This window comes from Myxine glutinosa, chromosome 5, assembly GCF_964187855.1.
Source record: "Myxine glutinosa chromosome 5, kmMyxGlut1.1, whole genome shotgun sequence".
Taxonomy (NCBI): Eukaryota; Metazoa; Chordata; class Myxini; order Myxiniformes; family Myxinidae; genus Myxine; species Myxine glutinosa.
In genome coordinates this window covers 944,938-960,420 of record NC_136265.1, presented here as the reverse complement: position 1 = coordinate 960,420, position 15,483 = coordinate 944,938, and the positions used below count along the sequence as shown (strand labels likewise).

Sequence of the window (15,483 nt, the reverse complement as noted above, 5' to 3'; positions counted from 1 at the left end):
TGGAATATCACATAATGTGCGAAAATGTGAGTCATAAGAATGATGGTACATACATTCTGCTGCATGAAGGTCTCCACCAAAGTACTCGACACGTCCCCGGACTGTAAATGCCCAATCATCATTTCGTGATTTAGACATTAAAAGTATCTTGTCCGCAAAGTTGTCTGTTCTAACAAAGCTAGAATCATCATAATCGGGACTCCTCTTGCTCGTCACTACTTTATTCCCACAGAATAAGCAGTCTGTTTTGCTATCATAAGGGCCAGTAGAGACACGTGTACGACTGTACGTGTACTTATTTTGGCAGCTTGAGCAGAATCTAGTTTACCATTCTTATGGCTCTCTCAATGTTTTTTTTTGTTTGTGTAATTCAAGCGGTAGGTACTCTAGGAAGAGGAGGGGAGAGGCAGGAAGGGAGAGTCAGGAAGGGAAAGGGAGGAGGGGAGAGGAAGGGGAGAGGGAGGAGGGGAGAGAGAGGGGAGAGGGTTTGCCTTAACGTTATAATGGTCATCATTTCCCACACTAAATCCTTAAAGTTTGTACGTTAGTCAAAATTTATCGTATTTTCACTGAATTTGTTTAACCATGCTTTTATCGACCTTACCTTGCTATTAAAACCAAAAACAGAAATCAAGTCCGAGTTAAAATAAACCCATGAGGCTGCTGAAAAAGCATTTAAGGAAATGGTCGTATATCCGTAAATGCTGTAAGTTAGTCAAAACTTATGGGATTTTCACCATATTTGTTGTAGTCCAGTGCTCAACCACGCCAGTGATAAAACCTAAAACAGAAATGGAATGCAAGTTAAAATAAACCCGTGAGGCCGCCGAAGAAAAAACCACATTTTCCCCAAACGAATTCCTTTACAAAGTCATAATTCCCAAATTATAAGCCAACCATCACCCCCTTCCTAACATAATCCAAAAGCTTATAACTTTAGGCATGCAATTTGCCTAAAGCAAACATGCAATCCGAAAGCCTATAACTTTAGGTGTTGCTTTCGGCAACAAAAACCTTCATTTAGACAACTTGACTCATCGAAAACCGCACGGCCTAACATCTAGCCAAGACCAAGCCGAGGCACGAGGCACGAGGCCATATTTTAAAACATTAATAAATCAAAAACCATAAGTTTTAGGAGTTGCCGAAGGTGAGAAGATGAGGCCATTTCGTTGGGTACAAAGCTTGTTTATTGTACAGAAATCTCCAGAAACTGCTCGCGAACGGAAGTCGTAACGGCTTATATAAAACCAAAAACCCTCTTCGGAGGGCGTGGCTCCAACAGCCGCGCGTGCGTCACGACCACACAACCAAAAGTCCCACAGGCCCGCGCACGTGGATTATTACCAAATAAGGACATGCAAATAAGGTCAAGGTAACCGCCACATGCGAATAAGGTAACCGCTACATGCGCCCCCCCCCCCAGAATACACGCTTGTATACAGAATACACGCTTGTACGTAGTTCGCAGGCGCGCTCGGCGGTTGCCGAGAAGGCGCGAGCTGTGCTCGGCCTCGATACGCGCGAAACAACGCCGCCGTGGGGTTGAGTCGACCGAGGGGCTGGCCTGTGTGCGCGAAGGTTACGAGCAGCAGTACTCGGCCTGTGTGCGCGGAGGTTATGAGCAGCCGTGCTCGGCCTGTGTGCGCGGAGGTTACGAGCAACAGTGCTCGGCCTGTGTGCGCGAAGGTTACGAGCAGCAGTACTCTGCCTGTGTGCGCGGAGGTTACGAGCAGCCGTGCTCGGCCTGTGTGCGCGGAGGTTACGAGCAGCAGTGCTCTCAAAGGCGACGAAGTAGCCGTGCCGCCAACGCCTCGTAACGGCGTTCCTTCGGAGGGTCCCGGAGCAGGCTCATCCCTCTAGTCGTAGAGGAGGAACCGAGCGCGGTGCGCGAACCACATGGCCGCTCGTCGTTGCTAAAACTCCGGCAGTTCGAGTTTAGGTCTTGTGGAAGAAATTGCGGTCGAAATACTGCCATGTATTCACATCCATACATTATATGTACTGTTCATACTGTTCATGTGCAGCCCCCGAATACGTTCGGGGGCGATGGGGTCACCAATTTAGGAGTTGCCGAAGGTGAGAAGATGAGGCCATTTCGTTGGGTACAAAGCTTGTTTATTGTACAGAAATCTCCAGCAACTGCTCGCGAACGGAAGTCGTAACGGCTTATATAAAACCAAAAACCCTCTTCGGAGGGCGTGGCTCCAACAGCCGCGCGTGCGTCACGACCACACAACCAAAAGTCCCACGGGCCCGCGCACGTGGATTATTACCAAATAATGACATGCAAATAAGGTAAAGGTAACCGCCACATGCGAATAAGGTAACCGCTACAAAGTGCTACAAACACAAGACTTACATTATTCTTCTCCAGACACCCTTGTCTTTATAAATATCCACCCGTGTCCGCAGCTACAATACAAGAAATATGTCTCATGATGGTCTAAACCCAGCTCACGTTCCCTGTTAGTGGGTGAATAATCTCAAGAGGCTGAAATAAAATGGCAGCTTAAGAACCCAGCGATGTGGCAGTGGGCTGACCAGGATGGCAGGCCGTCATTTTAGTAAGGCTTTTTATGTTTTACGGCATAGCCTATAGGGAAATGCCATGTGAAAGAGCGTTTGTCTGTCCGTCCGATGTATGTATGTATGTATGTATGTATGTATGTATGTATGTATGTGTGTCCCTTCCACCGGCATTTTGCGGGTTTATTCCCTTTTAAATTCGTTTTCTTTGCAACCGTTGGTCCGATTAACACAACATTTTCACCATGGGAGCGCCTTCTCCTGTAGAATGTTTTAAATGATAAATACGACTTCATCGGTCACGTCGTGTGGGCGCCATCTTGGAAAAACCGAAACATTTTGCACTTCTATATCTCCAAAACCGCTCAATGGAAATAATTTAATATGGTTCATTGTAAAGTACTCCCCATGGGGAATAACATATGTTAATGATGATGTCAGAGGTGCCTTATGACGTCATATGATTATGACGTCATAGATGTCGATTTATGACGATATGACGTTATAAATCGACAAGTAGAACGCTTGATCCGATCAATATGAAATTTCTTGAGTGTGATAGGGATCAATTGGTCAAGAAAAAAAAATTGATTACGTCATTGGTCACGTGGTTCAGCAGCCATATTTTTTACGGCGTAGGGCAATGCTATCTGGACGAGCGTTTGTCTGTCCATACAGTGTATGTATGTATGTATGTATGTCCCTCACAAACGTTCACCTGTCAGAGCTGAGGATCTGGTCACGTGATAGGGGGACAGCAGATCCTCCACTCAACAAATCCAAGCTACGCCTGTTGTCGGTCTTGTTATGTTATGAGCACCTCACTAATCATCTTCAGGAAGGGTGTTTTAACACACCCAAACACCCAGTTTTCATTCATGCACTCCCTTTGGAGTTTGAGAAGTATGTATGCAAAGATTGGGGCTGCTAGATTTCATGGTTTTGGAGTTATGGAGAAGACAGACACAAACAGACACACACAGACACACACACACACACACACACACACACACACACACACACACACACACACACACACACAGAGACACAGACACACACACACACACACATACACACACACACACACACACAGACATGCATACACACACACACACACACACACACACACACTCACATTGCCCTGTATTATTATAGGTGTCGATGAAATACATTTTCAAGTTCTATATTACGTGGATATTTATCATTTAAGTTTTTGGAAATTGTGTGCTGAAGCATTTGATGATCTATTCCAAATAGTCAGTTGAATACTTGACATCACAAGTGCTCAGTAAATGACAACTTGTGTAAATGCTCTATTTCAGGTATCAAAAGCCCATTACAGAGTCGGCTGATGTTTCACCTGTCTCACAAGGTAAGCATTTCAATTGTTTTTTTTTTCCTCTTTCCAGCAAAAAAGGTCCTTGTTTGTAGGTATCCATTCAAAGAGGCTTTTAAGGATTAATGACGACCTTCCACAACCACAGGCGTTAATCATGATGTGAAAAGGAAGTAACAGATATTGTGACAGTTCTGGAAACCGGTCACTGGGCCGATGAGCATCCAAACAGGTGTGTTCCCTCATCAGTTACACCTTTAGTATTTGTGCTGAGGTAGCCCCCACCTGTGGTTTAACTTTAAGGGAAACGGGACGTATGCGTTGTGTGGCCCATAGATAGGTCTTGGTCGTCCTCTCTTTGCTCTTCTTCGTCCCCACTCGATAATTATTCTTCCTCCTCTGCCCCTGTTCTTCCTCCAATAACCCGCTATTTATGACCCATATATGGTGGTTGCCATTGCACGGTTAGACACACTACCAATTCAGTTTGTCTCTCTTTCTCCCTGAGCACATTTTAGACGTTATTGAATCAAACTCTCCATCATAACTACGCCTGCTTTAACCACCCTGTATGCACCACATGCACGCACTTCAATAACCACTGCACCACACAAACCACAATCCACAAAGGGAAACGGACCAACAACCAATTGCCTCTTCAAACTCGCTTGGCGGGACAAGCTGCGAGGTGGGAAACCCGTTTCGGTCACTATGCGAGGGACGTCTCCAGTGTGGGTTCATTGACAGCAGAGGGCGGCGGTGCCTCGTGGGTGCACCGATGGAGGCCCACTGGCGAGGGTCAACCATCAAGGTCCGACCTTCGCTCTCAGGGGCTCCGCCTCCTGTGAACTTTGATCATTGAGTATTCCCAACCCCCTGCCACCCACACCGGCCCCCAGCACGCCCTCCCCTCCGAGCAAGCGGCTTAAAAAGGCGGAACAGAGAGCCGTTCACTGCTTTTAACCCTTGCCAGGGACTTTTTGTCCCCCGTCGCACCGTGGAGCGAAAGGGGGAATATGGTTTTCCCCTCCGTCCGTGTGTGCGTCCGTCGGTGCGTGCGTGCGTCCGTTCGTCCGTGCGTGCGCGCGTGCGTAAGCGAAGGACCGAATTCTAATTTGGTGTGTGGGTGCAACCCACGTCAAAATCCAAGATGGCCACCACCATGTATGTCTGACGCCATGTATGTCTGAACCTTGTGAGCGGAATATCTTGAAAAATAAGCGAAGTACCAACTTCTAATCTGGTGTGTGGGTGTATCTGGGCATAAGCAAGAACTCTATTGAAAATTGGGTCGCCTCGTCACAATCCAAGATGGCCACCACCATGTATATGTCTGAACATTGTGAGCGAAATATCTTGAAAAATAAACGAACTACTAACTTCTAATCTGGCGTGTGGGTGTATCTACGCATAAGGGACAATGCTGTTGAAAATTGGGTCGCCACGTCAAAATCCATGATGGCCGCCACCATATATATATGTCTGAACCTTGTGAGCGAAATATCTTGAAAAATAAACGAACTACTAACTTCTAATCTGGTGTGTGGGTGTATCTACGCATAAGGGACAACGCTATTGAAAATTGGTTCGCCACGTCAAAATCCAAGATGGCCGCCTTGCGTCCTCCACTTTGTCAACTCACATCACTTCACCGACAGGGGGACCTACGCGTAACGCTTGTCTACACCTTCGACTGGAGAAGACCTGCCTGCCACTGGGACCAGATGGAGAGCGTTGCTGGGAGTCCGTGCTGGAGACGAGACCGAGTGCACTGGAGCCAGGCTGCGCTGAACCAGGAGAGCTATGATAAGGGTCCGGAGAGCGAGGGCGAGCAGGCAGCAAGTCCCTGGCACTGGGAGGTAGCTCCAGACTGCTGTACATGACCTTCTCTTGCTGTCCCTCTGATTAACTCTGTAATTCGTCTTCCTAGGATTCACAAAGAGCTGCCAACCAGTGCCAATGAGTTATCAACGACCAGCCTTTGTCTATTTCAGGGTGGGCTTACTGACGCACCCTTCACACTTTCCCTGCTCTCAAAAGTTGTGTTTGTGTCCTTCCCCCTCTCTCCCCATCTTGCCTGCCACTCCCCTTATTTTTTGTGTTTTGTGTGTCGGTTTGACTTTTTGTGTGATTAATGTTAGCTCTTTCACGAGCCTCGATCTTGTATACAAAAAAAACAAAAAAACAGTTGTTATAATGATGCTGCACGTAAGGGCAGAACGAGAAGGTGATTGTCCTCGTCAGATATTACGAGATATGGTGTGTATTATCTGAGGAGCATGGAGGCCTTACCAACAAATGTGTTTGAACACTTCATGAAAGGTTCTCATGTGATGAGGCACGTACTGGGATTGCGGAATGGCATCTGGAGTGGACAGGTTGGGCGATAAGGAAGAATAGATTCAATTTTGGTAAATACCTGGATCCGGGTACGGTAATGTTTAATTTCTCTATAAAGTTATTCTTCATAATTATGAGATTGTGCCAAAAACTATATGTCGCACGATATTTCAACAAGTTCTGGACAAAACGTAAACTGTTCAGCCTGGCAGAGATATGCGCTCTACCGAGTGCCTCTCTACGTGTCCACTGAAATGATCTATTTACCTCTGCCACCGAAGGTGGATGGAGGTTATGTTTTCACCCCTGTCTGTCTGTTTGTCTGTCTGTCTGTGAACAAGATGTCTCAAAAACCTGTGCACGGATTTGGACGAAATTTATCAGAGAGGTCGTGTTTGTGACAAGGAGGAAATTATTAGATTTTGGTGAAGATCTGGATTTGGATCCGGCTAGCAGAATTTTTTCAGTGAATTTTCACCATTGGGTATAGGGCCAAAAACTATATATAGCAGGATATGTCAAAAAGTTGTGTACGTATTTGGACGAAATTTGGTGGTCAGGTTGGGTGTGTGACAAGTACTAATTGATTCCACTTTGGTGAAGATCTGCATATGGATTCGGATATGGGAATTATTTAATTTTTAAAGTGATTCTTCCCCATTGGGAGATCGGGCGAAAAGCGATATATAACATTATATTTTAAAAAGTTGTAGAAGTATTTGGACGAAACTTGGGGGATGAGTTGGTTCGGTGACAATAACAAGCCCATTAGATTTTGGTTCAGGTCCGAATCCAGATCCGGCCGATCAGTGGGATATAAAACAAACTCATGTGCCTGGCGGAGGTGTGCGCTCTACCGAGTGCCCTTCTAGTTTACATTGATTTTCACAGGTAATGCATTGTTTACATTTTATCAATCGTTTACTTTCAGTTTGGTGATGAAAAACGGTTGATGAGTTACCACCAAGTTCTTCAAGATGTCGTTGAAGATCAACTCAGCCTCGCTTCCATACACTATTTGCGATGCCATTATCAGGAAGCCATCGACATTTACAAAAGGATTTTTCTTTCTAACAAGTGGGTACACACAAAGCGGAGTTGAAGAAAACAATTACACACTTTATTCCATTATAATCTACAACCACAGGACAGTCATTGCAGTCTCTGTTAATTATTATTTTTTGTGAGACCCATTGGTCGGACCGCGGCCGGACCACGCCCACATCTGTTGTTTGACTCCACCCACCATAGCACCCAGACAAAATGATATGCCCGCCATCTTGGTTTTCTCGTGGGCCTAACACATTTAGCCTGCAGGCCTCTGCTGATTATACACTGCCCGGGTTTGTTGCTCAGATTTACATTCGTTTTGTTTGGGTCGATTGTTATTGACGATGAGGGATCCTGAAAAATGTAATCGTGTGTCGAACAATAGTGAGGTTTAATCAAGCCTGTCAGAATGCACGGTAATCAAGCGTTACGTCACGCAAATTATTAAAAATAAATAGCGTTTCCCGTACATAATTTTTGAATGGCCCCTTATTAGGGTTAAACAATCCGTGAGCGTGTGACAAATCAGGGCGTTCTGATATAAGCGTGGGGAGGGTGACATGGATACGAGGTGTTGGGTGAATATTTTAATAGTGCATTAAACGTGTGTTTCCCAATCAGCTGTTCATCTTTTAAGAGTGCTTTAAATGCGCGTTTCTTAATGGGCCCTTACCAGATTTTGTCACAGGTTGTGACCACGGTGTGGTCATTCTTGTTATTCTCAGAGATGTGATTGGTTGAAAAGGCAGTTACTTTACAAGTTTGAAGAAAATAAATTCTCATCGTCACTGGATTCCTCTCACCCAAGCTTTTTCTAACGTATTTTGCTCAGAATGGTGCTCTTATCACTTTCTAACACGGCTGTGCACTGTACACCTGCAGAGAGTACGTGGCACTGAACGTGTACATCGCATTCTGTTACTACAAAATGGATTTTTACGACAAGTCACAAGAAATACTGGCTTTATACTTACAAAACTTTCCTGACAGTATCACTGCCATCAATCTCAAGGCCTGCAACCTTTTTCGCCTTTGCAGTGGCAAGGATGCCGAGGTACGTAATGAAACGAAGAATCTTGTTTCCTACAAATGTCGCTGGCTTGTACGTATATAGATAGTATAGTATCACAAAAGTTGAACAGAAGGAAAATGTCGAAGTTGAATGAAAAGTGACATTTTATTCTGGTATTTATAAATCCGGGATCATTGCTAACTCCAAACGTGTAACTGATAAGATGTACAACATGAACAATATGAGCAGATGAATATCTATGAACTTGTGATTTTTGTACCTTGTACACCAACATTCCCTGTGACAGTCATGGTGGCTTTGGACAGTGCGGTATAGACAAAGCATGTACTAGAGCTGGGATAGGAGAGTGTACATTACAGTCTATAAACAAGAAAGAGCAATCAGAGATTGCAAACCCTCGCCAGTAAGTGTTTTCAGTGGTTTTTAAGGCTTTTGTCTTAAAACAAATATGGCGGCCGATCCACGTGACCGATGACGTCATCATTATTCTTTCTCCACGAATTTATGTCTACATGACGCTCAAGAAATTTCATCTTCATCGGATGAAGTTTTGTACTTGTCGAATTATGACGTCATAATGGCGGCACTTATGACATCATCATTAACATATTTTATTCCATATGGAGAGTTCTTTACAATGAGCCATGTCTCAATTTTTTCTATTCAGCGCTTTCGGAGATATAGAGGTGCAAAGTTTCTCGGTTTTTCCAAGATGGCAGCCAAACCACGTGACCTATGATGTCATAATTATATTAAAAAATTATCCAGGTGGAGTTGCAGCTGTGGTGAAAATTTTCTGTCAATTGGACCAACGGTTGCAGAGAAAATGATATTTATTCTGTGCGGACAAACAGACAAACAGACAGACAAACAAATGAAAAATCGGTCAGAGACAGAGGACTTTGCGGAATGTTCTTTTTTATTGGCCATTTTGGATCAAAATGGTGGGAAATCTATATCTATACATGTATGCTCTTGAAATCTATACATGTATACTCTTGCCGGCGGTGTATAACTAGCAGCATAGCCAACATAGCTATTTGGGCAGTGTATAAGCTAACAGATCGATGTCTCCATCGATCTTGCCAAGGCTGTAACACCTATCGGCTCAAAATCCTTTTAACTGTTCACTTGGTAGTTTTTACAATGAAGGAAACACGTATCGGGAGTACATTCGACATAGCGATTGTGAATGTGACAGCTCTGAGGCGTCTTTCGCTTTGCATCACAGTGACGTCGAGCACCAACATGGTGGCTGTAAGGTTAAAATGTGGCTTCAAGCCCCCTCACCACACAAAATCTATTCCGGCGAATCTATTCCGGCAAGTAACAAACCAACCAACCAACATACTTGCCGGAATCTATTCCGGAAAGTAACCAACCAACCAACATACTTGCCGGAATCTATTCCGGCAAGTAACAAACGGACAAACAGACAGGGGTGAAAACATAACCTCCATCCACCTTTGGTGGTGGACGTAACGAAATCAGGATGAAGGTTCCAATGAAAAGCCGCCTCATCGCGGCTTCATTTAAACCGTCGAATCCTTCTGCTGCATCACTCCGCCTTGCCCCGGCTTTACGCTGCGGTCACGATTTTCACGTTTTGGGTGACCCTGAGCTTAACCTTGGGCCTAGAGAGTTAAAAATTGGGCACAGTATATTCCAGGGCAAGGCAAATATGTGCGTAAAGTATGGCGATGCTGTGTGCAACGATGTAGACGTCGTACTGCGCACAAACAAACAGACAGACAGACGAGAAATCGGTCAGAGACCGAGGACTTGCTGGAATGTACTTTTTTTTTTCGATTTACCATCCACTCCCCGCCATCACGGCACTATTCTATTCAGCACTTTCGGAGATATAGAGGTGCAAAGTTTTTCGGTTTTTCCAAGATGGCGGCCAAACCACGTGACCGATGACGTCATGATTATTATTTTTTTCTCCACCAGTTTATGCCGATGTGGAGCTCAAGAAATTGCATCTTGATTGGATGAAGTTTTGTACTTGTCGAATTATGACATCATAATGGAGGGCTTGGGCCTAGAGAGTTAAAAATTGGGCACAGTCTGGTCCAGAGCAAGACAAATATGTGGGTAAAGTATGGCGATGCTACGATGTAGACGTAGTACTGCGCACAAACAGACAGACAAACGGACAGACAAACCAACCAACCAACATACTTGCTGGAATTTTTTCCGGCAAGTACCAAACAAACGGGCTCAAATGGAACACCCGATCCTCTGAAGAGGGTAATGAGGTGCATACTTGTCTGTAAATGGAAATGCAGCTTCATGTAGTTAAAGTACAAATAAAGCAAAAGAAAGTTTTTCATTTCCCTTGACTCGCAGTTTCTTGATATTTGGCAACAGAACATTGCAGCATACCGTGGGGATACCTGGGGTTCGAATCGGGCACCTTTCTTTACAAATTTGTTCCTGTAGGCCTACAAGTCAGAACATGGCCATGAATAAAGTAACGACTGCGAGAAGGTGTGCAAACATCTTCAGGTTCATTGATGATGCACCTGGTAAATTAATTATGGGTTTGTATTTCATGGATTTTATGATAACAATTATTTTTTTGCTTTGTTATTTCTTGTATTTACAATTACAAATCGATATAAATAGTAATAAACTTTACAATAGATTGTTTGACAAACTTGATCATTTTCCACATTGTGCTGTTTGGACAGAGGGAGTTGGGGAATCTCCAGGAGAAAATCTCCTCATGTAATCATGTTGTGCTGTTTGGACAGAGGGAGTTGGGGAATCTCCAGGAGAAAATCTCCTAATGTAATCATGTTGTGATGTTTGGACAGAGGGAGTTGGGGAATCTCCAAGGGAAAATCTCCTAATGTAATCATGTTGTGCTGTGTGGATAGAGGGAGTTGGGGAATCTCCAGGAGAAAATCTCCTAATGTAATCATGTTGTGATGTTTGGACAGAGGGAGTTGGGGAATCTCCAAGGGAAAATCTCCTAATGTAATCATGTTGTGCTGTGTGGATAGAGGGAGTTGGGGAATCTCCAAGAGAAAATCTCCTAATGTAATCATGTTGTGCTGTGTGGATAGAGGGAGTTGGGGAATCTCCAAGAGAAAATCTCCTAATGTAATCATGTTGTGCTGTTTGGACAGAGGGAGTTGGGGAATCTCCAGGAGAAAATCTCCTCATGTAATCATGTTGTGCTGTTTGGACAGAGGGAGTTGGGGAATCTCCAGGAGAAAATCTCCTAATGTAATCATGTTGTGATGTTTGGACAGAGGGAGTTGGGGAATCTCCAAGGGAAAATCTCCTAATGTAATCATGTTGTGCTGTGTGGATAGAGGGAGTTGGGGAATCTCCAAGAGAAAATCTCCTAATGTAATCATGTTGTGATGTTTGGACAGAGGGAGTTGGGGAATCTCCAGGAGAAAATCTCCTAATGTAATCATGTTGTGCTGTTTGAACAGAGGGAGTTGGGGAATCTCTAGGAGAAAATCTCATCATGTAATCATGTTGTGCTGTTTGAACAGAGGGAGTTGGGGAATCTCCAGGAGAAAATCTCCTAATGTAATCATGTTGTGCTGTGTGGACAGAGGGAGTTGGGGAATCTCCAGGAGAAAATCTCCTAATGTAATCATGTTGTGCTGTGTGGACAGAGGGAGTTGGGGAATCTCCAGGAGAAAATCTCCGAATGTAATCATGTTGTGCTGTTTGGACAGAGGGAGTTGGGGAATCTCCAAGGGAAAATCTCCTAATGTAATCATGTTGTGCTGTTTGGACAGAGGGAGTTGGGGAATCTCCAAGGGAAAATCTCCTAATGTATTCATGTTGTGCTGTTTGGACAGAGGGAGTTGGGGAATCTCTAGGAGAAAATCTCCCAATGTAATCATGTTGTGATGTTTGGACAGAGGGAGTTGGGGAATCTCCAGGAGAAAATCTCCTCATGTAATCATGTTGTGCTGTTTGGACAGAGGGAGTTGGGGAATCTCCAGGAGAAAATCTCCTCATGTAATCATGTTGTGCTGTTTGGACAGAGGGAGTTGGGGAATCTCCAAGGGAAAATCTCCTAATGTATTCATGTTGTGCTGTTTGGACAGAGGGAGTTGGGGAATCTCCAAGGGAAAATCTCCTAATGTAATCATGTTGTGCTGTTTGGACAGAGGGAGTTGGGGAATCTCCAAGGGAAAATCTCCCAATGTAATCATGTTGTGCTGTTTGGACAGAGGGAGTTGGGGAATCTCCAGGAGAAAATCTCCTCATGTAATCATGTTGTGCTGTTTGGACAGAGGGAGTTGGGGAATCTCCAGGAGAAAATCTCCTCATGTAATCATGTTGTGCTGTTTGGACAGAGGGAGTTGGGGAATCTCCAAGGGAAAATCTCCTAATGTAATCATGTTGTGCTGTTTGGACAGAGGGAGTTGGGGAATCTCTAGGAGAAAATCTCCCAATGTAATCATGTTGTGATGTTTGGACAGAGGGAGTTGGGGAATCTCCAGGAGAAAATCTCCTCATGTAATCATGTTGTGCTGTTTGGACAGAGGGAGTTGGGGAATCTCTAGGAGAAAATCTCCCAATGTAATCATGTTGTGATGTGTGGATAGAGGGAGTTGGGGAATCTCCAGGAGAAAATCTCCCAATGTAATCATGTTGTGCTGTGTGGACAGAGGGAGTTGGGGAATCTCCAGGAGAAAATCTCCTCATGTAATCATGTTGTGCTGTGTGGATAGAGGGAGTTGGGGAATCTCCAGGAGAAAATCTCCTCATGTAATCATGTTGTGCTGTGTGGATAGAGGGAGTTGGGGAATCTCCAGGAGAAAATCTCCTCATGTAATCATGTTGTGCTGTGTGGATAGAGGGAGTTGGGGAATCTCCAGGAGAAAATCTCCTCATGTAATCATGTTGTGCTGTTTGGACAGAGGGAGTTGGGGAATCTCCAGTAGAAAATCTCATCATGTATTCATGTTGTGCTGTTTGGACAGAGGGAGTTGGGGAATCTCCAGGAGGAAATCTCCTAATGTATTCATGTTGTGCTGTTTGGACAGAGGGAGTTGGGGAATCTCTAGGAGAAAATCTCCCAATGTAATCATGTTGTGATGTTTGGACAGAGGGAGTTGGGGAATCTCCAGGAGAAAATCTCCTCATGTAATCATGTTGTGCTGTTTGGACAGAGGGAGTTGGGGAATCTCCAAGGGAAAATCTCCTAATGTATTCATGTTGTGCTGTTTGGACAGAGGGAGTTGGGGAATCTCCAGGAGAAAATCTCCTCATGTAATCATGTTGTGCTGTGTGGATAGAGGGAGTTGGGGAATCTCCAGGAGAAAATCTCATAATGTATTCATGTTGTGATGTTTGGACAGAGGGAGTTGGGGAATCTCCAGGAGAAAATCTCCTCATGTAATCATGTTGTGCTGTGTGGATAGAGGGAGTTGGGGAATCTCCAGGAGAAAATCTCATAATGTATTCATGTTGTGATGTTTGGACAGAGGGAGTTGGGGAATCTCCAGGAGAAAATCTCCTCATGTAATCATGTTGTGCTGTTTGGACAGAGGGAGTTGGGGAATCTCCAGGAGAAAATCTCCTAATGTAATCATGTTGTGCTGTGTGGACAGAGGGAGTTGGGGAATCTCCAGGAGAAAATCTCATAATGTAATCATGTTGTGCTGTTTGGATAGAGGGAGTTGGGGAATCTCCAAGGGAAAATCTCCCAATGTAATCATGTTGTGCTGTGTGGACAGAGGGAGTTGGGGAATCTCCAGGAGAAAATCTCCTAATGTAATCATGTTGTGCTGTGTGGATAGAGGGAGTTGGGGAATCTCCAAGGGAAAATCTCCCAATGTAATCATGTTGTGCTGTTTGGACAGAGGGAGTTGGGGAATCTCCAGGAGAAAATCTCCTCATGTAATCATGTTGTGCTGTTTGGACAGAGGGAGTTGGGGAATCTCCAGGAGAAAATCTCCTCATGTAATCATGTTGTGCTGTGTGGATAGAGGGAGTTGGGGAATCTCCAAGGGAAAATCTCCCAATGTAATCATGTTGTGCTGTTTGGACAGAGGGAGTTGGGGAATCTCCAGGAGAAAATCTCCTAATGTAATCATGTTGTGCTGTGTGGATAGAGGGAGTTGGGGAATCTCCAAGGGAAAATCTCCCAATGTAATCATGTTGTGCTGTTTGGACAGAGGGAGTTGGGGAATCTCCAGGAGAAAATCTCCTCATGTAATCATGTTGTGCTGTTTGGACAGAGGGAGTTGGGGAATCTCCAGGAGAAAATCTCCTCATGTAATCATGTTGTGCTGTTTGGACAGAGGGAGTTGGGGAATCTCCAAGGGAAAATCTCCTAATGTAATCATGTTGTGCTGTTTGGACAGAGGGAGTTGGGGAATCTCTAGGAGAAAATCTCCCAATGTAATCATGTTGTGATGTTTGGACAGAGGGAGTTGGGGAATCTCCAGGAGAAAATCTCCTCATGTAATCATGTTGTGCTGTTTGGACAGAGGGAGTTGGGGAATCTCTAGGAGAAAATCTCCCAATGTAATCATGTTGTGATGTGTGGATAGAGGGAGTTGGGGAATCTCCAGGAGAAAATCTCCCAATGTAATCATGTTGTGCTGTGTGGACAGAGGGAGTTGGGGAATCTCCAGGAGAAAATCTCCTCATGTAATCATGTTGTGCTGTGTGGATAGAGGGAGTTGGGGAATCTCCAGGAGAAAATCTCCTCATGTAATCATGTTGTGCTGTGTGGATAGAGGGAGTTGGGGAATCTCCAGGAGAAAATCTCCTCATGTAATCATGTTGTGCTGTGTGGATAGAGGGAGTTGGGGAATCTCCAGGAGAAAATCTCCTCATGTAATCATGTTGTGCTGTTTGGACAGAGGGAGTTGGGGAATCTCCAGTAGAAAATCTCATCATGTATTCATGTTGTGCTGTTTGGACAGAGGGAGTTGGGGAATCTCCAGGAGGAAATCTCCTAATGTATTCATGTTGTGCTGTTTGGACAGAGGGAGTTGGGGAATCTCTAGGAGAAAATCTCCCAATGTAATCATGTTGTGATGTTTGGACAGAGGGAGTTGGGGAATCTCCAGGAGAAAATCTCCTCATGTAATCATGTTGTGCTGTTTGGACAGAGGGAGTTGGGGAATCTCCAAGGGAAAATCTCCTAATGTATTCATGTTGTGCTGTTTGGACAGAGGGAGTTGGGGAATCTCCAGGAGAA

At 44.6% G+C, this 15,483-nt stretch overlaps 1 protein-coding gene across 2 annotated transcripts in view; it reads left to right on the top strand.

The window, feature by feature from the left end:
* Positions 1–15,483, top strand: part of IFT56 (intraflagellar transport 56) — a 182,098-nt gene that overhangs the window by 45,920 nt on the left and 120,695 nt on the right. For both annotated transcript variants that reach the window (XM_078777482.1, XM_078777484.1), the window contains 3 exons: positions 3,852–3,901; positions 7,137–7,282; positions 8,138–8,309. In XM_078777482.1, the coding sequence (XP_078633608.1) occupies positions 3,852–3,901; positions 7,137–7,282; positions 8,138–8,309 (368 nt within the window). The remainder of the gene's footprint in view (positions 1–3,851; positions 3,902–7,136; positions 7,283–8,137; positions 8,310–15,483) is intronic.